At 41.3% G+C, this 27,250-nt stretch overlaps 1 protein-coding gene across 1 annotated transcript in view; it reads right to left on the reverse strand.

Annotated features, from left to right (window-relative positions):
* LOC123504635 overlaps positions 1-27,250 on the reverse strand; it is a 383,953-nt gene that overhangs the window by 107,154 nt on the left and 249,549 nt on the right. The window contains 1 exon segment of the mRNA XM_045255348.1: positions 11,281-11,381. Coding sequence (XP_045111283.1) covers positions 11,281-11,381 — 101 coding nt within the window.

Here is a 27,250-nt window from a genome sequence, read left to right on the forward strand (position 1 = left end):
GGGTTTGTGGGTAAAATGCGTAGGTACGGCAAAGGGATAAGGTTTTAGGTGGCAGGGGATGAGGCGAGGCTGGGCTGGGTTAAGGAAATAGTGCTGCCAGGCTGAATGTTGCTGATTGGTGCGAGCTGCTTAGGGAAAACTCATCATGATTCAGGTGATAGCAGTTAATTAATCCGTCACTTGTCAGATTAATATATTGGTGGTAGTGGTGGTGGTGGTGGTGGTGGTGATAGTAGTAGTAATAGTAGTAGTAGTAGTAATAGTAGTGGTAGTAGTAGTAGTAGTAGTAGTAGTAGTAGTAGTAGTAGTAGTAGTAGTAGCAGTGGTGGTGGGTTTTCTGAGACCTGGATTCTTAAACATTTTTCTTTTTCTCTTCTGTTTGAGTAAGGCATTTCAAGAATAATTTTCAAATGCTACCTACTTGATTCGCTCGATTTTCATGAGTATATTTGGCTTAGGTGATGCAGAATGTTATATTTTATCACTAGAATCATAGAAACACAATTGAACATCCTGATAAATTCCTCTACGTACAGTTTGAATGAAATGTTATTCTGTTAAGGCATAAAATGTCCAGGAATACATATATCTTTTTTCGCAACTGTTCAAAACTCGTGTGCATTGTCTCCATCATTGTCTTCTGTTTTCACAAATCTACTGTTAATACTCTGAGGCTTAACGTTACATTTTTCCAGTTCACAGTTTTATTTCTTGTTATTCTCGTCACTCTCCGCCGTGCCGAAGCAGAGCAGGAGGTCCCAGTGGCGACAGCATTTTTACAGCCAGGGGAGTGAGTAGCGCCGGGCAGGAATACAATTGTTGGCAAATCCCGCTCAGACTTCCCGGATTGGTGTGCCAGTCTTGTTGAGGAAGTAAGGACAGCTGGGACGGCAGCACATCCTGGTGATCCCCTGCCACGCGCCGGTTTGTAGTTAGGCTCCCCAAAAGGTGGTTTAGAGAGATTCCGCTCCAGAGACGCCATCCCTGGGAGTTACTGTCCGGTGTGAGGCGATGTTGCTGCCCACACTAATGATGATAGTTATTTTTCCTTAAGAAATGACTGACACATTAACCCTTCAGTACTGAGAGGCACTTTTACTTTGACTTTTGGATGTGATTAGACGATTTTATTTGCATTCAGAAGGGTCTATAGAGGTAAAAAGATTAATGGCCAGAGTCTTTACTATTCTAATCCCAACATATGTTTCTTTACTTGTATAGAATCGTCAAATAGTAACCAGAGTGAATATAAAAACGCGTCCTGGTACTGAAGAGATTAATGCCACACTGATGACTCTTAGGACCAAATCATGAAACTTTTTTGCACCACATCACAACATTCAAAAGGCTTTAGTTGTTGTTACACGGGTTTTCAAGGGTGTTTCTATATTCCCAGTGCCACAATAACAAAATTTCTATATTACTGACAAGGAAAACAATAGTAAGAACTTGGACAAGGATCTCTTTAACCTTTCAAAATAGTAGGGATTAGAGAGAAAAGCTTTTTTTTCTAATGCTGGTTTTAGTTACCGCAAATGTTACTTATGATTACGTTAGGGTAGGTTAGGTTATGTCATAATGAAGAAGAGAGAAATTTTGAAAGTGTTACCAGGGATATTAATCTTTCTTAATTCGCATTATGTCTGACGTAATATCTCCTTAGTAGTTTAACTTTCACATTGCCAAGTAACATTTTTTTTCAGTTACAAATATACAACACCCAATAAAAACTGAAAAAGTCCCTCCATTTAGCGTTTACCTTTTCAATAATAGCTTTCCTTCGGAAACTACCATTAGATCTACTGATAAAAGTCAGTTACGGGTTTATATTACAATAGTGTGGCCGATCTCCATAACATTACCTTATTTCCTTAACAATTACAATTACTGTCTGTCCCCTCCATGCAATCTAGCCACACTGCTTGTCCTGTTGGCCTGGCACCACCCCTAGGCAGTGGGCGGGATGGGCAACAAGGTGGTCATCGTACCTATGGGGCCACGCGGGCGCTCTCCTTCAAATGGATTCCTGGTCCGTCCGCCCACGCTTTGAGACCACCGCGCCGCTCAGTAATGGCCGGGTGGACGCAGGCTGGGACCCGAGTGTCATTCCTCTGAGCAATAACATGAAAAAGACATCTCCGCTACGGCAATAACAATGACGACAACACAAGGCGGAGAGAGAGATAAAAAGGATAAACATTTGACCGCCCACTGAAGAAAACGACGGAAATGGCTATCAGTGTTTTTCTTCTTCTTTCTCTTCTTTATCCTCCTCCTCTTGCTCTTCATAGTGCTCCTCATCTTACCCATCTTCATATTTGCTAGGCACTCTTATTTTCTTACCCATATCACTATTAATACTTATTGCTATGCGAGGGACGGATAAGGTGGAACGATGCAACAAGAGTATACTGGAGTTGGGTGTGACAGTCAGAACATGCTGTGTCTGCAGAGATGGGTGGCAAACAACGCACTGTATCTGGATTCGCTAACTATTATATTCTTTTATTCTCCTCTTTCTTCTGTTTTTCCTACTTACTTTCATAGTTTTCTCCTCATTTATTAATTTTTATTCCGTTTTCAGATTAGTTTTTGTCTTATCCGTTCCTTTAACCCCTTCAATACTAGGACACATTTTACCTTTGAGACTTGTGTACCATTAGACCATTTTATTTACATTAGAAACGGTATATGGAGATCAGAAGATTAATGGCCACAGTCTTCACCATTTTAATACACCACATAAGTTTCTGAAGCTGTATAAAATCACCAAACAGTAACCAGAATGAATATGGAAACGCGTCATGGTACTGAAGGAGTTAAGCAAATAAGAAACATGACAGCGTCAACATAATGGGAAGTGTCGGTCAAACATTCAGATACTCAACTCTCTGATGCAGTAAAGTAGTGAGAAAAGATGGTGGACAGACTCATCAAATATACGTGACAACTTAGCTTTTGTACGCATTCAAATATTCATCTAAAATACTAATCACATAAATTTCAAGCTCACTCTTATGAACACTTTCCTTCCAAACTCTAACGAAAAGCAAAATTAACAAATTATTATCATTTCCCCTTTTTTTCCACCTTTTCCTATTCTTCCCATCATATATCCGCATACCATTCTTTCTATTCCCTTTTGCTCACGCGGCCTGATTTCTTTTCCACCTACGCACTAAACTGAAGAAGCTGACCAATGTTTCTCCGAGCACCTCCCTTTGCGGCTCTCGTCTCGGGCGTCCTGGCTGCTGCAGCGGTCTCCACCCTGCGAGGAGCTGGACCTTAGCACACACGGACCCGGGAGGAAGGTGGAACAAACCGTGGAGCAAAGGTGAAGTACGCACAAACAACTATCGGTTAGAGGGTCACGAACAAGGGTACAGGAACGGACGGTACTGGCAAAGAAGGATGATGAATGACGAAGAGACGAATAAATGGAGAGACATTAGAAGACAAGCACGAATGCCAACTGGAGGGTGGAGAAAGAAAGAAGCAATGAAGACTGGGCAAGGAAGAGGAGAGAGGAGAGGGAAGGGAGGCGTAACCCGATGGAGATGGCATGGGGGAGGATAGTGGAAAGAACAGAGGAAGAGGAGAAGAGAAGCATTGCGGATGAGGAGAAGAGGAGAGGAGGAATGTTTGGTAGAGAGGAGGAAACGAGGAGGAACGCAGAGGAAAGACTGGAAGAAATAAGAAGGGGAAGAGAAATAATGAAAGGAGAAATGGAGGACGGAACAGCGATGATAAAGAGAATGATATACGAACCAGAGAGAATAAGAGAAAGAATGAAAAAAGACACAGAAGAAAGTAGATTTACACACAAAGATAATGACAGAGAAAAACGTGAAATGGAGACGAAAGATGAGTTATGGAGAGAAGGAATAAGAGAAGGAAGAATAAGTAAGCGGCCAGTAAACAAAATGCCAGCTGGGAGAAATACATTTATACACGAGAGAGACAACGGGAGGAGAATGAATGTGGCAGCGGAAGAGAAGGAGGATACATTATGGAGAGACACAATGGAAGGGAGAGGAAGACGAAGGGAACACCGACCAAACAGGCTAACTAAAACCCCAATAAACAACAACATGGACGATAAATTTATACAAAGGGCAAATGGAGAGAGTGTGAATGTGGATGCGAGGGAGAGAGCAGGAGGAGAAACACTGACCAAGGCAGGAATAAGAGGAGAAAAAGTGAAAGGCATTGAGTGTGAAGGTGATGAGCGGAAAGAGAGAGTGAATGGAGTGGAACTGAGAATGAGGAGAAACAAAAGAGAAAGAGAGGGAACAAGTCAAGGAGGGGAATGGGAAATGCCAGAAACGAACGTCGGAAAGAGACAAATATTGCGAAGAGAGGAAAAGGGAAACAATGAACTGAGAATGGAAGCAAGGAAAGAAAAAGATGAAAGAAGAAGACAAAGTGATAGGAAAGAAAAAAGCAAGACAAGGGGCGCGTTTCTAGGAAGAAAACTAGAGAGGAAATATCAGGAGAGAGAACAAAAACGGGAAAGGAAGAAACGAGGAAGGAGGAAAACACAGAAAGGGATGAAAAAGAGGAAAAGGAAGATGAAAGAGTTGTAGAAGAAAAAAGAAAAGACTTAATAAGAAAGGAAGTAAAGCCATTAGATAGAAAAGAAGAAGGAGAGACACTTGACGAACAGGAGAAAGAGATGAACGAAATAGATAAGAGAGAAGAGAGAGAAGATGAAGAAGAAAAGAATACAATGAAACAAGCAACAGAGAAAATAGAAGGGAAGAAAACCGGAAGCAGAACTGTAGATGTAGAGAAAAACCCAGAAACAGTAGTTATGAAAAATCTGAGAAAATTGGAGGGAGACACAACAGGGAATAACACAAAAGACACAGAAGAGAAAGTGAAAACGGGAAGAGTAACAAAGAAAACTGAACAGGGAAACTCAAGAAACAACCAAGAAGAAAAGATAACAACACAGATGGAAGACAAAAAAGATAAAGAACGGAACAAAACAACAGACGGAAATGAGAAAACAAAAACAAAAGGAGCAACAACAGAGAAAATCCAAAATAAAAATGAGACAAGAATGGAAAAACTGAATAAGGAGAATAGAAGAGGAGAGAAAAAAGGAGAAGAAGAAGAAGGAAAAGGAGGAGGAGAAGAGGAGGCAGCCGCAGTTTTCTTCCTGAGGGCTTTGAAGGAGAAAGGAAGGGAGAAGAATGCGAGCGAGAAACTTCTGACAATACAAGGGGTGAAAGGAAAGCGGGCCAACGCGATTAATATATCCAGCAACGAAGGAGCGAAGCAGAACACGCACGATAAACTTTCGAATATGACGAAGGAGCGAACGGGAGAGAGCGCCAATTCTTTCAGTCCTGCAGAAACAAAGGAGGAAGAAAATAAAGAAAAGGATAATAAGGTACGGTGGAATGTTACGATGGACAGAAGTATGAATAAGAGACATAAAAGATCAAATAACGTGAAGGAAAGAGATGAAAATGATAGGGAAGTGATGGTATTGAAGGAAATGAAGAGGGAATTGGAGAAGCAGATAAAGAGGAGGGAAAAACAAGCGGAAAATAAAAGAGAAAAGCAGAAAGAGGAACGAAAATTTGTGAAGTTCGGAATGGGAGGGAAGAATGATAGTAAAACATTGGGTATGGAAGAGATGAAAAAGACGAAGAAGAAGAAGAAGAGATGAAACTGAAGCAAAGTCAAAATATGGCGCTAAGGAAAGATCTGGCACACCTTCTTAGAGAAAAGCAAGAACAGGCAAGAGAGAAAACGAAGAGGAAAGAACAAGAGGACAAGTTAAAGAAAAACTTGAAAATAAAACCAAGAAAGTACAATACTGAAAGGAACTTGAAGAACTGGATAGGAGACGAGAAAATAAATGGAATGGGGAACAAAGAAGGAAAGGAAGAGAAGAGAAGAAACGGAAGAAGTTGCAAGAAAAAATAGGTAAAGCCACGTTCAAGTTTCTGACGGAGGGCGGGAAGGTGGAAGGGAAGGAGAAAACGGGTGAAGGGAATCTCAGTGCCAGTGTGCTGAAGAGTGACATTCTGAAGGCCCTCAATGTAACCGTCGCGAATAAAACGTGGGAAGAAGTGAACGAGAGATTAAAGAAAAGAAGAAGGAAAGAAAAATGAACAAAAAGATGAAAAGGAAGCTGACAAGAGGCAAGGGGAAACTGAAAGAATGCTAAGTAGTGCAGGCACAGAGGAAAATGATGAGAAGAAAGAAATTAAAGAAAACTCGACGGCGGGAGGAGTTACCGATGAGAAGAGCAGCGGAAACAAAACTGACGACGAAAAATCAACACAAGGCGGAAAGAAGAGTGTGAACAAAGCCGCCTATGAGACCAAGCCTGGAGACCAACAGAAAGCCGAGAAGGGCCAAGCCAAGAACGTCACCAAGGCAAGCAAGGCGAAGGATACCTCTCAGACCCAGGTCAAAAATAAGACTGAGGAGGAGGAGCAGGGAGCGAAGCGCCGCCTGCTGCCTCCCGCGCTGGTCCTCACCCACAACAGCTCCTCCCCTAAGTACCTACTGCCAACGTGGGAGTGCGCCCTCTCCCTCATCGGCGTGAAGGCAAACTCCTACGTCATGGTCAGCTTCCAAGAGCAGGTCAAAGAGGATACGTCCATCATCCTCCACCTGCAGCGGGAGTGGACGCCGGAGGAGGTAAAGACAGCAGGGGTGCTGGAGAGGGAGGCGGTAGGCCCTGGGGTGCTGGGGAGACAGTGCTGGAGGTGAGTGGCCCAAGCGAAGGCGTGGACATAGTGGCGAGGAGGCTGTGGTGCTCCGTGCTGACACGTGGACATTCTTCAGTGTGTTCCGTAAAGATCGCGTGTTCGCCGTGTTCCGCGCCGGGCACCAGCTCCCCCTCCTGGTGTACGTGACGCCCTCGACAGCCACGCCCTTCATCCCTGACCTCAGGCTGGTTCAGGTGTGGTCCAAGGGCGACGCCGAGTGGGATCTGCTCGGGGAAAATTACCGAGGGGAAAATGACGGCCGCGAGCCCAAAGATCCCGCCATCAGAAAAGAACTGACAGAGGTGCGGAACGGCCTCACCTCGCGGCTCGGGGTGGCGGCAGTGCTGCAGGAGCACGGGTGGCGGCCTGACGATGATGATCCACGCCTCGTGAAGTACAAGACGCTGAGAGAAAATCTGGCCACGCTGCGCCCCTTCAAGACCTTGCTACAGTACTACGGGCGTGTCGGCAGCACCAACGACTCCTGGCACGACGCAGAGAGAGTAAGGCGCTTCGTAGCCACCAGGAACATCGACTCCGTCCTTCACTGACCCCCGGTGCTTGGAGGGACTAAACTTGCGATGCACCGCCAGGCTTGCCACTGATTGGACTTCACGTCACGGCGGTTCGCAACCTCGCTCCCTCATCAGTCGAAGCCAGCGGGAGTCACTTGTCTTGACTTCATCACGCGCAAGTCTGATTATGTGTTTCTTTTTTACTCATTCGTATTCGAGTCTAGCAATGCACTGTATTAGTTTGCTGTGTGTGTGTGTGTGTGTGTGTGTGTGTGTGTGTGTGTGTGTGTGTGTGTGTGTGTGTGTGTGTGTGTGTGTGTGTGTGTGTGTGTGTGTGTTTTATGTAGGATAAGGACAGGTAACGAATATAACGATAAAAAAAAGCCTCATTGAAGTGCCTCCCAGAGTAGAGTCAAAAGGATGTGTGTGTGTGTGTGTGTGTGTGTGTATGTGTGTGTGTGTGTGTGTGTGTGTGTGTGTGTGTGTGTGTGTGTGTGTGTGTGTGTGTGTGTGTGTGTGTGTGTGTGTGTGTGTGTGTGTGTGTGTGTGTGTACGCGCGCATTACCACGACACTGCTGCTGTTGCGTGAGTCCCCAGAGACGTCGCTAATGAGGCTGTGAGAGCAAACACAGGTACAGGTCGTGGGGAGGCCTATGAGAGGCTGGGATAGGTCTAAGGCCTAAGCATCACCACACGAGGCTTATCATGGACACTCCACCCTGCTCTCAATGGTCTGGACAGCTGGAGTGAGTGGACAAGAATTTGTGTCTTTGTAGTGCCACTTTTATGTGTTTCTTATTATGTCTTATTTACTTCTTTTACTTTCATTTTTCTTTATAAGCCAAATCATCGTGTCTTTTTCTGTCTTCCACTAATATTGAATTCCAGTAAAATTTTTCCTATTTCATCATACAATTTTCCAGTATTGAATTTTATCTCCATTTCCTTCAGACTTTCATATTCTGTCCTTATTTGAAAATCTATCTATCATTAAGTAAGTCTGTATTCTTATATGTTGTGCGCTCTCATTAAAATTATTTCGAAAGGCCACAAACATGATTAGTCAGAGTCTCGTGCCTTCCCCATTAGTGGTGCAGAGTTCTCGTTAAAATACCACTAGAATCACGAGAGTATTCCTGAAAAAAACATCAATAACATCCACCACAGATTGTTAAAAGTAATCGACAATACACGTCTGGGAAATGTAGTGTCACTCATTCTTCATCTTGAGAGGAGTTGATGGTTGTGAAGCGCCTCGTCTTTCCTCACCTGGACAAGGCGTCACGTCATGGCAGTGCAAGGTATCATCTCCTCCAGGTGTTACCACTGTTACACCCTTTACCTTGCAAGTTAAGTATCCCCTTTAGCCCATAAATTCGCGTGAAAATCCCACATGGTATAAAAAAAAAGTAAAATTTTCTCTATATAAAAACAGGGAGGATAAGAATATAAAAGAAAATCATGTTCAGTAAATATCCTTCCTGAAAGGCGGAAGAAAAGTGTCGAGGGATACTTTAGTTCAGGAAGTTTTTTTATAGGTAGTCAAGGAGAGTTGAACCGAGGAGAGCATCAATTCATCGGGCCAGCAGACGTGGCTTGGCGACGACAGTGTTACTTTCCTGCTCCGACAGAGAGAAGGGACCATATTCAAAAGCACTTCTACTATATTCAAAAGGCATTACTTGAAGCTATACAAGAGTTTTTAAGGGTATTTTCACAATTCTAGTGACTGACAAACAAGACCTGTATTATGAAAAGGAGGAATGATCTTGGGAAACCTACTTAACACTGTACCTTTAAAAATAATAGTAGTAAGATAGTACAGAGATTTTTTAATACAGGCAGTGAATAGAAGGCAGACTGGACCGCCGTAAGTGAACAGATGACGGGAGACACTCAACAGGTTACTCTTCTTGCATGAACTGTGAATGTGGCTCGCTGTGACCATGGGAGGGGAGGAAAGGGTAAGGTAACAGGCGGGACTGGTGGAGAGGGTGGCATTCTTCCCCTCCTGTGAGCAAGGTTGCCGGAGCGTTGTCCTTATAGCCGCAATTACGCGAAGGGCACGATTCCCCGTTATACTTCCCCGTCCCTCCTGACGCTCCTCCATGCAAGGGAACACAAAGGAAGGGCGAACAGTAAAGGATATTTGATAGTCTTTATCAGTGTGAGATGTTACACGGTGTATGTCAAATGAGAGATGTAGGATAATAAAGACGACTATTTTTCCTCGTCTACCTCTCTCTCTCTCTCTCTCTCTCAATCAATCAACACCTCACTTTTTTCCCTTCTTCCTCTCCCCGTGTCAGTCAGAACAAGTGTAAGACAGGTTAATGAGAAACACCTTCAACTTTCGTCCCCGTTCACCTTTCTTTCCTTGCTCCTCCTCTCCTCCTCTCCTCCTTCTCCTCCTCCTTCTCCTCTTCCTCCTTCAGGCGTGTTTTCCTTTTCACTTCAGCACGTAACATCACTATCTCAGATTTTTATTAAGTTAACTCTTGCATTCTCTTCCATCTTTTTCTTTTTTCTTCTTACCAACTTTCTTTTCCCTAACTCCTCCTTTTACTTCTCTCCATCTTTATCTCCATATTTTTGTTTGTTTCCTTTCCACAAACTTAACCTTTAATTTTTATTTCTTGTCTTGTTTTCCTTTCCTTTTTTTTTTTTACCTCCAGCCGTCATCACATCTTTCTTCCTTTACTCTCTCTCTCTCTCTCTCTCTACAAACTTCTCTTCTACTCATTTTTTTCTCTCTTCCTTGATTAACCTCTCTCTTTACTTTCTTTCATCTTCTCTTTTTTTATTTATAACATGTGGACTTTTCACGGGAATTTATGGACTAAAGGGATATTTTTTAGGGTACCTCCTATTTCAAAGCCCACCCGCTAGGAAACCGTTGCCCCAAGTGAGGAAGCCCAACCTACACTCGGACCGTGGACAGGATTCGAACCCGTGCGCTTGGAGACCCCTCGGAGCTCAAAGCACGCATGGTTCCTCTGTACCACGGCGGCCCCTCTTTCTCTATCCCTTTCGTTCCTTCCCTTCCTTTCCCTCCAATCCTCATGAATCTCTCTCCGTAACCCCTTCACTACCATGACGCGTTTCTATATTCACTCTCTTTACTATCTGGTGACTTTTTAAAGCTTCAGAAACTCATAAAAGGGGGGACTAAAATATTGAAAACTCTAGCCATTAATCTTATCTCCAAAAATCCTTCCTAATGTCAATAAAAATGGTCTAATCGTACACAAATCTCAAGGTAAAAATGTGCCCCAGTATTGAAGGGCTTAACACACACACACACACACACACACACACACACACACACACATTCCCGGTCACTCACTTCCTTCCCCACAGCTGCATTTCCCAGCACTCCACTTTTAATCACAGTGTATCAGACTCTTCACTCACTCCTTCCCTCCTCCTCTTCGTCTCTCTCTCCCTCTCTCCCACCCTCCCTCCCTCCTCCCTCCTCCTCTCCCTTCCCAGGCGGGCGTGGTTCTCAATGGTAGAGTATAAAATGTGATGATGAACAGGAAAGGGAAGTGAAAAGAATATCCAGAGAGAGAGAGAGAGAGAGAGAGAGAGAGAGAGAGAGAGAGAGAGAGAGAGAGAGAGAGAGAGAGAGAGAGAGAGAGAGAGAGAGAGAGAGAGAGAGAGAGAGAGAGAGAGAGAAAGAGAGTTGCAAGTTCGTGCTTACCTATGTATTAAAGAAAACGGGAAATGCATGCCTACACACATAACCTACTTTTCTTTTTCCATCGAGTGTTTCTAATCTCTCTCTCTCTCTCTCTCTCTCTCTCTCTCTCTCTCTCTCTCCACTTTAATTCCTTCCTCCTTTTAATTTATAAAGCCATTTTTCCTCTTACCTTCCTCTTTTACCTTCATTTCAATCACTCACCTTTCCTTTCTCTCTCTCTCTCTCTCTCTCTCTCTCTCTCTCTCTCTCTCTCTCTCTCTCTCTCTCTCTCTCTCTCTCTCTCTCTCTCTCTCTCTCTCTCTCTCTCTCTCTCTCTCCTTCTACTTACCCGTATAGAAGAAAGGCGCTCCGCTGGTCCACGTGAAGCTGTTCTCGTGCTGAGCGTCTGTTGCACCCACCCAGTAAGAGGCGGTGGAGGAGTGGTGGCCGCTGCAGGAGAGAGAAGAGGAGTTAGTTAATCTCCATAGCACCAGGACAGGTTAATCTCTACAGTACCAGGACAGGTTAATCTCTATAGTACCAGGACAGGTTAATCTCTATAGTACCAGGACAGGTTAATTTCTATAGTACCAGGACATGTTTTCATATTTACTATAATTTTTTTTCTAAACTTATACCCGGTTGTGGAATAGTGTAAACTGAGCTGTGTCTTTATTCAACTCTCGCTATTATTTGACTCTTCCACTGCTACTTCACACAATCTTTCACAATCACTAAACGCTCTGTCACATTTTTTTTTTTTTTACAGCCAGAGCGTTTAATCATTATGAAAGATTGTGTGATATAGCAGTGGAAGAGTCAGATAACAGCGAGTTACATGTTTTCATATTCATTGTGCTTACTATTCGACGATTTTATACAGCTTCAAAAACTTATGTGGAGATTGAAATAGTGAAGACTCTAACAGTTAATCTTTTGACCTCCGTAGGCCTTTCCTAATGCAAATAAAATCGTTTAATGATACCTATAACTCATGGTAAAAATGCGTTCCAGTAATGAAAGGGTTAAGAATGTGTTTATTAACCTTAACTTTTAATACAGAATCTTAAAACAGCGAAAATAAAAAGATTTAGATAAAGAAAACCAGTAAACCAAGATCTGCAGCTAATACCGTGTTTCTCCTAATTTTCCCGATACATTTACATTCTTCGGAAAATATGCAGGCAATTTCAGGAGACTGTAACATAAAAATACAAGAAAATAGAGGAAGCTGCTAGGGAGTCGTCAATCCTACACGTGGCAGTCCCCGTATCAAATGTACTGTATTTACCCACTTCCACACAACGTCCCCATCCATAAATCTCTAGTCTTCTTTTAGAGCTCTTGATGCCCAGACGCTTATAATATTCTGATTACTGATGCTCTTCCATTCATGTATCACTTTGTTTGAGAAGAAATCCCCTCCTCTTTCTTTTTAACATCCAACTTTATCAAGCTTAAACTAATTATTTTTGGTCTCATCCTGATTACTGACTCTAAGGATTTTCGATGAGAGGTCCTTGTTATAACACACCAAATTTTAAGCCTTTACTGCGATGTCTAACAATTCTAGGCATTCGAAACGGCGCAAGAAATTTTTATTAGCGTCTGCAGCAAAGAAAGTGATAAAAGGAATAGATTTTTGCAATTTTTATCCAGTATAATGTTTAGAAGTGGCTGTAAAATGGAAAAAAAATGTGCCTGAGCGTTTAATGATTATGAAAGATTGTGTGAAATAGCAGTGGAAAAGTCAAATCACAGTGAAAGAGTTGAATAAAACACAGTTCAATTTTCACTATTTCATAAGCGTGTATAAGTTTAGAAAAAAAAAAAAACAATATTTTTTATGCATATACATTAGTTAAATTAAGTTAGAGAAGGAGAAAGAGAAAAACAGCAGTCAGTGAGTGTTAATGAAAATAAAGGAAGAGTAACACAAAAAGAATGAAGTGCACAATTTAAAACTATGATAATTTTAGAAGCTCCAGCGATATTTTATTATTTATTGGGGTGATTTTACAGTAAGACGACGTAACACAGAGAACACGTGACATATTTCAAATCTGGTAAGGTCAGGTTAGTTGTGTGTGTGTGTGTGTGTGTGTGTGTGTGTGTGTGTGTGTGTGTGTGTGTGTGTGTGTGTTAACGAGAGGCAGTCCAAGTGATGAGAACGAGAGAACCAGTGAGTGAAAGGAATATATGTATCTATGAGGGGATGATACATACATACACATACACATATACACAGCAACACATAACAACACACAGGGATAGGGAGCGAGAGGTCAGTCTGTAACGAAGTGGTCTGTTCAACTGCTGTCATGTTACACTCATCCCCCTCCCTTCACTACCATGCTTTCCCTTTGTTTACTTTGAGACCATTGTGATTGAAAAAAAAAGTTAAATAAATGTAAGAAAGAAGGGTTTGAAGACACGTGAGAGAGAGAGAGAGAGAGAGAGAGAGAGAGAGAGAGAGAGAGAGAGAGAGAGAGAGAGAGAGAGAGAGAGAGAGAGAGAGAGAGAGAGAGAGAGAGAGAGAGAGAGAGAGAGAGAGAGAGAGAGAGAGAGAATAAAATGTTGCCTTTTCTAAGCTGCAAAACTTTTTAAGAGACTGCAGAAGTTGTATATGATTGAGAGAGAAAAAAGAAAACACTCATAGGGAAAACGCGAGAATATTTGTTGAGTAGAAAAAAAAAAAAAAAACGCAAAAATAATTCCCTCTGGTCCCGCCAATAAAAAGGTTATAGTACTTATGAAAAAAAAGACACGCCAAAAAAAAAAAGTTAAAACTCCTCCAGGAAATAGAGAGGGCGGCGCTGTAACTTAATATGATTCACTGTAATACCGCTCATTTTCCTCTCATAATTCCCCTGATGGCAACTTAGCGAAGGTTTATACCAGCTGCCACGTTGCCCACCCCGCCTTGCCTGCCCACAAGTCCGTCAGCGTTGTAAACTCAGCGTCTCTTCCTCGTAAACTATCATAAGTTCGGAGTCCAGACTGTTAGGAACTCCTCTTCGTTTTCTTCTTGTCCTCTGTACAATACCCGCGGTGATCTCATTATTGTGGTGAGTGAATAAAATTTGTTTTATAAATATATAACTCAATGGACTCCTTATACCAGAATGTGAAGTGTATGTCTCTCTCTCTCTCTCTCTCTCTCTCTCTCTCTCTCTCTCTCTCGAGGACACTTCTCAGCCAGCCAGGTGAGATAATCACGTTACCAAGGTACACCTCGTTAAAACACGAGGTCGCACAACACCAAGAATCTTGTAAAAATATGAGGACGAGGAAACTTTATATCAGAATTAAATCAAAGGATGATAATAGTATACCATCAATGGAGGAGGTGGTGGTGGTGGTGGTGAAATGATCTCATTAATGATAAGCAGGTGTTGTTGCCGTTTTTACCAGAGAAAAAAGAGAACACTATCAATAGAGATCTGTTTCCCTGAAGTATCTCGTTTAGCATGTTTTGATGCTGTCTTGGAGGTGATAACAAGTGTGACGCAAGCAAAATTCTCAGGATCAGTAATCAGGATAGAACTATAAATAACGGATTCAAGAAAGAGATATAAAGGCATTGTTGTCCAAATAGTGGCAGGTGAATGGAACGTACTCAGTAATCAGATTGTTGGTGCTGAGTTTACAAAATAATTAGACAAAGTTATGGATGGGGATTTTTTTTTAATGCAGGAGAGAAGGCCAGCCAAGGGCAACACAATATTAAAAACAAAAGGCCCACTTGAGTGCTGGTTCTGGTGGAAATAGGTGTGTTTCTTACAAGGTTGCCACGTGTAGGTCTGGTAGCTTCTTGCAGCTTCCCTTATTTTCTTATGTTTTCAGGCCAAAAAGTGGGGTCGAGAATAGTCCATTATGAACAATATAACTGTCGCGTGGTGCCTCAAACAGTCTTGTTATCTATACAAACGCTTCTCACCTTCCCGTATTATCTAGTACAGAAATAATATCTAATTTGCACTAAGGACAGACTCGTTTCGCTCATCAAAGTAGATGTCACCCGCAAAAACAGCTGCTTCTTTCAAGGCCTTACCAGCGGCACGTAAAGAGAAAAAGTGAGACACGCTAACTGAGAGACGAATGCAAAGTTGTATGTATTGATCAATCGTACTATATTGAAGATAGGATATTTTTTTCATGTTGCTATTACTAACCACTGTTCTCTACTTCTTACGTTTCTCAAAGGTCATATAGTAATGTTTACCCGTGCTATATTGAAGGCGAGATATTTTTCTTTACATGTTGCTATTACTAACCACTATTCTCTCCTTTTTACGTTTCTGAATGGTTATATAGTAGCGGCAAAACACGTAGAACACCAGGTAACTTCAAGCAGCCACGACCATAGAAAATTTGAACAAAGACAAAAATCGCCTAAAAAGAATGTCATTAATGAATTGAATAAACTTGGCCAGGAGATAAAATTGTAGATATTAATGATAAATGAAATGTGTGTACGAGCATTGCTGAGAACGAAAATTAAGTTATTAAGTCTTATTTCACATAAAAAAAAAGGATGAGAATGGGAAGGAAGAAAAGAGTTAAGTTAGAATTAAAAAGCAAGTAAAAAAGGAGACGTTATAAAAATATAGAGATAAAAATAAGTAATGTGTTAAAAGGAAGAGAACGTGGCTGCTGGTGAAGAGAAGAGAAAAAACAAACAAACATGAGGTACTAAACTGAGAGAAAAGTAAAGAATAAAAATGTGTTGTCAAGAGAGAGAGAGAGAGAGAGAGAGAGAGAGAGAGAGAGAGAGAGAGAGAGAGAGAGAGAGAGAGAGAGAGAGAGAGAGAGAGAGAGAGAGAGAGAGAGAGAGAGAGAGAGAGAGAGAGAGAGAGAGAGAGAGAGATAGATAAAAAAAAATGCAAATGGAAAATGGAAGGAAAAATGTAAAGGGAAGAGAAAGAGTGACACAGATTCATACAGTTGCAGTTCTCTCACCATCCTCCACATCCTCAGGCATAAGTCGTACAGAAAACAGGTCGAAATAAATACCTTATGGGGTTAGTTAAAAAAAAAAAAAATGAAGAAAATTTCCATACTAAGGCAAAACTAGATGAATCAAGGTACCTCCATTTCGTAGAGGCTAAGAATCTTAATCTAAAAAATACTCTGCTAACTTCGGGTTTAGACAATTTACCAAGACGTCGTTTAAAATTCCCTTCGTTATTGCAGCGAAATGCGTCTCGAGGAAGCCCATTCCACATATTGACAACACGATGAAGAATACATTTTTTTTGCACATGAGTCGAGCTTCCCAGCAATTTTACAAGCTATTTCCTGTGTGTAATTTGAATATGTAATGCAATCCATGTCATCAATGTCTTTCATGATTTTAAACATTTGTATTAAGTTGCATATTAGTCTCCTTTCAGTTAGTGGGAATATATATCATTCTAAGACGCATTTCTGATGATTTCTTTCTTGAGCTTTGCATCATTTTTGTTACTCAAAGCCGCCGTGGTACAGTGGAACCAGGCGTGTTTTGGGGTCCGAGGGGTCTCCAAGCGCATGGGTTAGAATCCTGTCCGCGGTCCGAGTGTAGGTTGGGCTTCCTCACTCGGGACAACTTCGAGACAGGAGGTACCCCAAAAAGTATCACCTTTACCCCATAAATTCCCGTGAAAAGGCCACATGGTATAAAAAAAAAACTGAACTCGTTATAATTTATCTGTCTTTCTGGTTCCAAGAAGGAGTGAACTAAGGAGTTACATAAATAGAGGAATATAATAGTAGTCCTAATAATGATGATAATAGTAATAATAACAATAACAACTCTTAGGCATTCGTAAACAGGTGTGGTTTGCTCAGACTCTTTTAAGTGTCTTCGCAGCGCTCGTGACCAGCCCTCCAATGAAGCACTAATGATCTCAAAGTATAATCTCGTGTTGTGTTTCTGCTTGGTGTTGTACTTGCGCGCATTTCTCAAACTAACTGTGACAAAAAATAACCTCATATGATTTATATCTTTTATGGGGAAATACGATTCTATAAGCAAAATATTAAAAACGAATTAATTACTCCAAGCGCACGGGTTCGAATCCTGTCCACGGTCCGGGTGTAGGTTGGGTTTCCTTACTCGGGCCAAGGGTTTCCTAGCGGATGGGCTTTGAGATAGAAGGTACCACAATAAATGATCCCCTTTAGCCCATAAATTCCCGTGAAAAGCCCACATGGTATAAAAAAAATAAAAATAAAGGAAGCTGCAAGAAGCCTTAAGACATAAACGTGACAATACCTCTGCGAAATATTGCTACTGTTTATATATATTATCATTAACCATGTATACGTATGTTTAATCTTCTAAAATTTCTTAATAACTCAACTCTAGCCACCTCATTACTAAACGTGACAGTACCTCTACGAAATATTGCTACTGTTTCCATTTAAATCCTTATCTATGGATATGTATGTCTTACCTTCTAAATATTTCATAATAACTCAGCACTAGCCACCTCATAATTAGATTTATTCCTTTCATCTACCGATCCATCTAAAAACCGATTCATATCCATCCCATTTCCCAACCTATCTTTTCCAAGCCTGAGCCCATTACTCCTCGTGCTATCCTAATTACCGACCATTAGAATTCTGTTTACGTCAATCCTGTTATTTCCTTCCATTCACGGATATTTTCTTTTATGTATTTATAGACACTTTATAGTCACTTATACTGAAGGTTAGTCTGTCAACGTGTGTGTGTGTGTGTGTGTGTGTGTGTGTGTGTGTGTGTGTGTGTGTGTGTGTGTGTGTGTGTGTGTGTGTGTGTGTGTGTGAAACATAGTACCTGTAAGTGTACTTGTAGTAGGCATCCTTTATCCTACATCTTCTACTCTACGTCTCTTTCTTTCCCTCCCTTTTCCTCCACCTCTCCCTTCCCTTCCTCTTACCCATGAAGAGAGAGAGAGAGAGAGAGAGAGAGAGAGAGAGAGAGAGAGAGAGAGAGAGAGAGAGAGAGAAGTAGCTTAAGAGCAGAAGTAAGCTAGGTGTGGGTACTTATATCATTAGGTAACCTGTTTATTTAGGCACAGCAGCAGTAGGCCTACGCTGAGAGCTAAATAGGCTTATGTAAGTGGTGCACCTAAGGGTTAATGTGTGGTGCGTAGGGATCCGTGGGGAGAGGAACACAAAGCAATACAAAGGATGAAACACGATTAAATTCTTCAGTGCCATGACGTGTTTCCATATTCATTCTGCTTACTCTTTGGTGATCTTATACAGCCAGAAACTCATGTGAGGGATTAAGATAGTGAAGACTGTGGCCATTAATCTTCTGACCTCCATAGACTCTTTCTAATGTCAATAAAATGGTCTAATTGTACACAAATCTCAAGGTAAAAATGTCTCCCAGTATTGAAAGGTTAAAAAGCAGATGTTTTTGGTGCCTACGATATTTTATTGAATATGTTGAGAGAGAGAGAGAGAGAGAGAGAGAGAGAGAGAGAGAGAGAGAGAGAGAGAGAGAGAGAGAGAGAGAGAGAGAGAATATGACAGGTAAATTAGTTTCGTGATGAAGCACAAGTAATAATGCGTCGTTGTCTTACCATCTCTCTCTCTCTCTCTCTCTCTCTCTAACCAACCAATGTAATTTAAAAATACTGTAATTTATTTTAGTTTTTTATTTGTTACATCCTTATTTACTTCAATCTTGTTTTTATCTTTTAATTTGCTATAGTCTGTTTTGCTCTCTCTCTCTCTCTCTCTCTCTCTCTCTCTCTCTCTCTCTCTCTCTCACCACTCAACCTTGAAATATAGTAAAAGGAAGCAGCGGTGTGTAAGCTATCTCTCTCTCTCTCTCTCTCTCTCTCTCTCTCTCTCTCTCTCTAAGGTACCGCATTTAGCTTATCTATTGACAGAATAATGAAAATAACATAGACAAACACAGCAAACCAACAAAACATGCTTATCTTTTGTACTGTGGACGTGGTTTCAGTTTACGCAAAGTGTTCAATGCATTACCAACACGATCACATAATCCCGTTAAATCCACATCTGCTGGAATTCTTTGGGCTTTTCACTGCTATTCGTCATGTGGTTCCTCAATACCAAACCACGCAGGGATGTTTACTTCCTTCTATACCCGCTACTAAAGAATCTACTCTCGATACACTGGGAAATCTCCTTGAATGCGTTTTCTTGTCTTGCGTTGCTTGTGAAGACTTTATCTTTTTTATTTATACCATGTGGGCTTTTCACGGGAATTTCTGGGCTAAAGGGGATACTTTTTGGGGTACCTCCTATCTCAAAGCCCACCCGCTAGGAAACCCTTGCCCCAAGTGAGGAAGCCCCACCTACACTCAGACCGTGGACAGGATTCGAACCCGTGCGCTTGGAAACCCCTCGGACCCCAAAGCACGCATGTTTCCACTGTAACACGGGGGCTTTCAATGTTGTGGATTGTTGCATATAGAGGGTTAAGTAATGCAACAATACAATGACGGTGGGAAACTAAATCTTCAGCGTCAATATAAAGAAAAAGCAAGAAATCATACCTTTAACTCCCCCCTTACAATACTGAGATGCATATATTATTTTTGTGTATGATTAAACGATTTTATCTGCATTACGAAGGATCTATGGAGGTCAAAAAGATCAATGACCAGTCTTTACTATTTTAATCCCCACATAAGTTCCTGAAGTACAAAATCGCTAAATAGCAACCAGAATGAATAGGAAAACGCGACATGGTACTTGAAGAGTTAAACGTGAGACAACGTCCGCCGTGGTACAGTGGAACCATGCGTGCTTTGGGGTCCGAGGGGTCTCCAAGCGCACGGGTTCGAATCCTGTCCACGTTCCGAGTGTAGGTTGGGCTTCCTCACTCGGGGCAAAGTTTTCCTAGCAAGTGGGCTTTGAGATAGGAGGTACCCAAAAAGTATCCCCTTTAGCCCATAAATTCTCGTGAAAAGCCCACATGGTGTAAATAAAAAAAAATAAATAAATAAAAGCAAAAAACAGGAGTAAATTTGGTCTCAGATACAGTGATGAATGTATGGAACAGACACGGTAATCAGAGAACTATTCTTACGTCACCGTGGAGCTTTAAAGAGAATAATAGTGAGATTTATGGGTGGGGATGATGGATGGAGAAAAGATAGGCCGTTTTCATAAAAGAAGTGCTACGTTTAGGCCTGATGGCTTCTTGCAGCTTCCCTTACTCCCTCGTGTTCTTAAAAACCACCCACTTCATCCCAGATCTAAGCACTGTGTGGGTTGTTTATGTAAGAAGGGAAAACGTGCCAAGGGTAACTGATAGACTTTAAATCCTTCAGTACCAGCACGCGTTTCTATATTTGTTCTTACTATTTGGTGATTTTATACAGCTTCAGAAACTCATGTGGAGGATTTACATAGTGAAGACTGTGGCCATTAACCTTCTGACCTCCAAAGATCTTTCCCAATGTCAATAAAATGGTCTAATCGTACACAAATTTCGAGGTAAAAATTTGTGCCAGTGTTAAAGGATCTAAACAAAAAGGCCCACTTAGTTGCCAGGTCCCGTGCAGGTCTGACAGAGTTACCCACAATAAAGGGATAAATGTCTAGAAACCTTTGTGTTAAATAACTTCAGATTGCTATTATATATTGTTTCAAGTCGGTAGGTGTTCATTTTGTGGTTCAAATATGTTAGTCAGTCTGAAAACAAAGTGTGAACTGTTAGAATTACCACAGCGAGGGTAACAAGTTAGCATACACTCTTTCTCTCTCTCTCTCTCTCTCTCTCTCTCTCTCTCTCTCTCTCTCTCTCTCTCTCTCTCTCCTGTTTCCGCCTTTTATTTTCTCACACCTTAATCTCCTTTACACTTTTCATGCAATAGTACACTCTCCCATTTCCAGCCGAGAGAGAGAGAGAGAGAGAGAGAGAGAGAGAGAGAGAGAGAGAGAGAGAGAGAGAGAGAGAGAGAGAGAGAGAGAGAGAGAGAGAGAGACCTGGCCTAGTTCTTTTGATATTTTCCGAGGCAGACACACTGTTCCCATTATTTTTTTTTTCTCTCTCTCTCTCTCTCTCTCTCTCTCTCTCTCTCTCTCTCTCTCTCTCTCTCTCTCTCTCTCTCTCTCTCTCTCTCTCTCTCTCTCTCTCTCTCTCTCTCTCTCTATCTATCTATCTATCTATCTATCTATCTATCTATCTATCTATCTATTTATGCATTTGAAGACATCCTGTGACCTCAGTATAAAAAAATTGTCTTCCGTGTCTGTCTCATGTGTGTTCTATTTTAGTTCCTGTAAGTGTGTCACTGGTGGTTCGTAGATGGAGAAGCACAGTGTCTAGGAAAGTGTCTATTCATGACTGATAGTAGGTACAAGTCTTCGTCATGTTCGCAAACCACTTCCTTCTTTAAACGGCTCAAGAACTACGTCTGATTGTTTAGTCTTCGAAAAATGAGGCGATAGAATAATTTTACAAACACACGGACGCCCACACGCTCGCACACGCACACACACACACACACACACACACACACACACACACACACACACACACACACACACACACACACACACACACGACTAAAGTCTCACCATTCTTTCTTTTATCGTCATTCTCATGCCAACTGCGCCTCTCATTTTGTTGACTGCATGTCTCTCCTTCCCCCGTGACCTCACTGCCCAAGACATTATGCTTTCTTTTAACCCTATTCTATCCACCTCACTAATGCAAGAGGTAATCTGTACTCCCTATCACTCATCCCTTTCTCTGGTTAACTCTGGAACTCCCTACCTGTTTCTGTATTTCCATTTTCCTATGACGAGTTCTTTAAAGGAAGTTTCAAGACACCTATCCTCTAATTTTAAACTGGCACTTTATTACAGTTCTGTTGCCCTTGGTCATGTCAACCCCGGAGAAAAAAACAAAACAAAACAGGAAACACTATACCTCGCGCCACGAATAATACACACAGCCCACCGTTATATATTTATAAACAAGAGGTAAGAGCGTGTGATATTCTATTAAAATGTTCAATAATCTCCCCAAAAAGCACAATTATGTATCTACATCTCTCAATACTAGATATATTTTCTCTTTAATTTCATGCAATGACATTAAGCTTTCCAATTGTTTTCATTTACATATTTACGTGTCTCTCTCTCGCGTGTCCTTAGCGTGACCCGGAACACACACACACGGCGTTCTTTCAGCACTCTGCATCACAAAGTGTTCTACTGTAATTTTCTCGCCAAAAGGAAATGTCATCATGGAAACGCTGGGGTGAGTGATGTTCCCTTGTTGGTTTTGTTTAGAAACGCGACAAACTCACAATGTATTTCTCTCAAAACCAACATTTAATAGCAAGAAAAACGGATTATTTCTACTTAGATAAATCAGCAACTCGTAATAAAGTACAGGCTTCGGTAAAATCACAACGTCCGTCAGTTTGTTGCACGCGCCAAATCAAGACATGAATACAGAGAGTCACCAGGGAACGAAGGCATGTCAGAAGCAGCGTTACTCTGTCCACAAAATTCCCCTGACAGAGTTGGGGACAGAATTTAAATGGTGCTTAGTGCAGTTAAGTGCTTCTAAATTACAATTCCATTTATTTATCTAAAACTATTTTGTTTCCATATGAGTTCGTCTTTCCTGTGAGTTGTACTGTACCGCTGTCCACACACCACAATGGTCAACACGTCAGCTAACACTTGTTTGTCACAGCATATTCCAGCCACTACTAAATAATGTTACTCTGTTTGCTATATTTCCTTCCGCGGTTTTTTTACTCCTATTTTCAAGACCACTTTTATTATGAGCTTAATCCCATCTTCACTCTCTAAAAAAAGAAAAAATAAATGCTTCCTCCACGCATACTCAACATAACGTTACTATACTTTTAGCCATATTTCCTTCTGTTTTTTTAAGTCCTATTTTCAAGATCACTCCTATTCTGAGCTTAATTTCACACTCTCTAGAAAAAAATGCTTCCTCCACGTACACTCATCTCCAGACTTGTCAACACTTCTGCGCCGCACTTTCACTACATATAAAAGTCTCTAGTTGATTTCACACGAGCTTTCCAGAGTGTTTTAACAATTCTAGTGATAGATTAACACGATTTCTGCATCATCAGCAGGGAAAAATGCTCTTGAATGCCCAGTTCATAACTCTGTGGCCTTTGAAAATATTCTTAGTGAGAGAGCAAAAAGCGTGCCTGCGTGTATATTCCTCCACTCTCATCCTTGTTAGTTTTCCCGCTGGCGGAGGAAGAGGAGGAGAGAGTGGTGCTGCCTGGCGCTACTGATCCTGCCTGCTCACAATCCTCTTTCCCTAATGTTCCTCTAAAAGCTCCAGGCTGGGATTATGTTTTCTCAGTTGTCAACTACACATAAGCCTGCCTTCATGAATCCAAATAAGATAACACAGCGAAAACAATAACAACATATATACACAGAATATAGAAAAGTATTAAAAGATGTAAATAATTCAAAAACCCTATTATTGTCTTATCCTTTATCACTGTATTTCATTATACTTTCAATTTTTAAAGAGAGTCATGTAATCGGATATCACTCGTTGGGGAGGGAGGATGAGGGAAGCACAGGGATGAGAAGCAGATCCGACGATAACACAGCAGTAATTCATAAACATTGCCATGGGTGTTTTGAAGCGCTTTACTCGCTAATCAAACATAGGTGATTACTTGCACTCCCACTGGTGCTTTCTTCCACTGACGATATATGATCCTTACTAAGCTAACACTGTCATTATAAAATACCTCCAGACCTCCTCAACTCCCCACTAGATCTTGTCAAAAAATGGAAGGGATATGATTTCGAAAGGTATCAGTATTCCAGCCCTTCCAAAGAGCAAACATCCAACCCACGTCACGTTTATTTTGACTTCCACCAGCAGACGCCATTCACAGCACGCCACGAGAAACTGATGATTTTTTTCCCCCTTTGTCATTCAGATAAGCTAAGTGTAATCTGTCCGTCTGTCTCTCACGCCGCGCTGATCACCCGCCTCGCTTTACACTGAGTTTCACGTTAAGTTCTCATCCCCTCTCTCTCTCTCTCTCTCTCTTGTTACCGGCGTGCAGTGTTGTGTTGCGTTGTGTTTGTGTTGGCGGTGGCGGATTAAAACCTTGGGTGGGTGAGAGGGTGAGGTGTAAAGAAATGACATGACGCTCTTTCTCTTGTAAGATTGTAAGCACCACCACCACCACTGCCATTGTTGTTGTTGTTGTTGTTGTTGTTGTTGTTGTTGTTGTTGTTGTTATTATTATTATTATTATTATTATTATTATTGTTGTTGTTGTTGTTGTTATCCATATCACTACAACTATTACAATTTCTGCAACTACTATTAAGATTCTATTATTACTGTTACTACTACTACTACTACTACTACTACTACTACTACTACTACTACTACTACTACTACTACTACTGCTACTACTATAACTAATACTATTACAAATATTACTACTCCTATTACTGCTGCTGCTCTATTTCTGCTACTACCACTGCAGCTAACATTCCTACTGCTTCTGCTTTTTCTACGGCTACTACTACTACTACTACAACTACAACAACAACTACTACTACTACTTCTACTATTACTACTACTACTACTACAACAACTACAACTACAACAACAACAACAACTACTACTACTACTACTACTACTACTACTACTACTACTGCCGCCACTACTACCTCGCAATTACCAAAACCACAGCCATAGACCATAACTTTACACCACAAACTAATACGAGAGAGAGAGAGAGAGAGAGAGAGAGAGAGAGAGAGAGAGAGAGAGAGAGAGAGAGAGAGAGAGAGAGAGAGAGAGAGAGAGAGAGAGAGAGAGAGAGAGAGAGAGAGAGAGAGAGAGAGAGAGAGCTTACGCAAATTCTACGATACCAAAAAACAACAAATAATTACATAAGAAACAGTGGAGACGAAAAAATAATAGATACAACACACATACAGTTCTATAAAGCTAGCTCTCGTGTTGTTATTTTTACTTTACTCATCTCCGGTGTTGACTGCAAGTGATCCGTCCATTAGTGTGCATTTATTATCACGAATTGGCTGCAAATTGACGAGAAACGAGACGAGCAAGGCGAAGAGATTAATGATTTGTGTGTGTTTTGCTCCCATTACGGAGACAGAGAGAGAGAGAGAGAGAGAGAGAGAGAGAGAGAGAAAGCCTTACTCCTAAACCCTCCTCCCTCTTCTCTACTCTTCATTCCTCTCTTCTTCCTACACTCCTTCCCTCCTCCTCTCCCCTACTCTTCATCCCTTACTCACTTCTTCCTACTCTCCTTCCCTCCTCCTCTCTTCCCTCCCCTCCTCCTCCTCTCCTCTCTCCTCTCCCTTACTCTTCATTCCTCACTTCTACCTATCCTTCTTCTCTCTTCCTCTTCCCTCCTCTCCTCCTCCTCTCGTGTCTCCTCTCCCATACCTGTTCTGCCTCAAGCATCCGAAATCTGTTCAAACAAATTTCCAAAACAGTAATTTACAGAGATGAAAAACTGAGTGGCTTCAAAGAGGAGGAGCAGGAGGAGGAGGAAGAGGAGGAGGAGGAGGAGGAGGAGGAGGAGGAGGAGGAGGAGGAGGAGGAGGAGGAGGAATACAAAGGGGGACAAACAGCAACAGACCCTGAGGCCCTTACTAGGCTGTTTGTTGAAGTTATTTCCTAACTACTAGTGATAGAGACAGGAAAGCAAAGCAAAAGGAGGAGGAGGAGGAGGAGGAGGGCGAGTAAGAAGAGGAGGAAAAGGAAGAGGATAAGGAGAAGGGTAAGGAAGAATTAATAAGAGAGTAGGCCTAAGAATATAAGAGGAGAAAGAAAGAGGAGGAGGAGGAGGAGGAGGAGGAGGAGAGTAAGGAAAGATTAATAAGAGAGTAGACAAGAATGAGAAGGAAAAACAAGGAAAAAGGAAGAGAAGGCAAGAAAATGAACTTACGGATGAAAATGAGGAAAGATGAGAAAAGTGGGAATAAAAAGAATGATAAAGGAAATAACAAACAATAAAAGGAACTAATACTTGAAAAAAATATGTTAATGCGGAGAAAAAATAGACGACAAACGAAAGAGAATTGAAGATAGATAGAAAAGAATGAAAAAAGAGGAAAATACAAACATGATGATAGATGTGGAGAGACGAAAAAGGTAAAAACGAGAGAATGAAAAGAAAAAAATGTTAATGAGGATAAAAAAACATAGATGGCATAGGAAATGAAATAAAAGATAGAAAAAGAATGAAAAAAAAGAGGAAGATACAAAGATGATGACAGATGTAGAAAGAAAAGAATGAAAAAAAAACTAAAGACGAGAGAAAAAGAAGTGGAAGAAGAAAGAGAAAATCAAGCAGGAAACAGAAAAGAGAAATATGAAGAAGGAGAAATAATGGCTGTCAAGAAAAGAATGGAAAGTCAAATAGAAAACAAGAGAGGAAGATGAAGGAGAAATAGTGGCAATAGACCAAAAAAAAAAAAAAAAACGCAAAATTATAAGGAAAAGAACAGAAAAAAAGAGAAAAGAACAATAAAAATAGAGGAAAAGTGAAATAGGAAGGAAAACACACAACAAAGAATATTAAAGATAATTACAAGAATGATATTTGAGAAAAAATGGAGAAAAGAAAGAAGAGAAAAAGAAGTAACAAAATGATATATATAAAAAAGAGAAACAGAGAGAGAGAGAGAGAGAGAGAGAGAGAGAGAGAGAGAGAGAGAGAGAGAGAGAGAGAGAGAGAGAGAGAGAGAGAGAGAGAGAGAGAGAGAGAGAGAGAGAGAGAGAGAGAGAGAGAGAGAGAGAGATTGACTGTATACTAATTGCATTTAAAGTATTGAATAAAAAGGCGCATAAGAAGAAGAAGAAGAAGAAGAAGAAGAAGAAGAAGAAGAAGAAGAAGAAGAAGAAGAAGAAGAAGAAGAAGAAGAAGAAGAAGAAGAAGAAGAAGAAGAAGAAGAAGAAGAAGAAGAAGAAGAAGAAGAAAAGAAGAGGAAGAAGAAGAGAAAGAGGAGGAAGAAGAGAAGAAGAAGAGAGAAGAGGAAGAGGAGGAGGAGGAGGAGGAGGAGGAGGAGGAGGAGGAGGAGGAGGAGGAGGAGGAGGAGGAGGAGGAGGAGGAGGAGGAGAAGAGAGGAAGAGAGGAAGGGTAAGAGGAAGTAGAGAGGAGAGAGAGAGAGAGAGAGAGAGAGAGAGAGAGAGAGAGAGAGAGAGAGAGAGAGAGAGAGAGAGAGAGAGAGATGAGGGACCAATCCTATTTTTGGACCGTAAAACTTAATAATCTCTCTCTCTCTCTCTCTCTCTCTCTCTCTCTCTCTCTCTCTCTCTCTCTCTCTGGTTAATC

Source organism: Portunus trituberculatus, chromosome 16 (genome assembly GCF_017591435.1).
Source record: "Portunus trituberculatus isolate SZX2019 chromosome 16, ASM1759143v1, whole genome shotgun sequence".
NCBI classification, from domain to species: Eukaryota; Metazoa; Arthropoda; class Malacostraca; order Decapoda; family Portunidae; genus Portunus; species Portunus trituberculatus.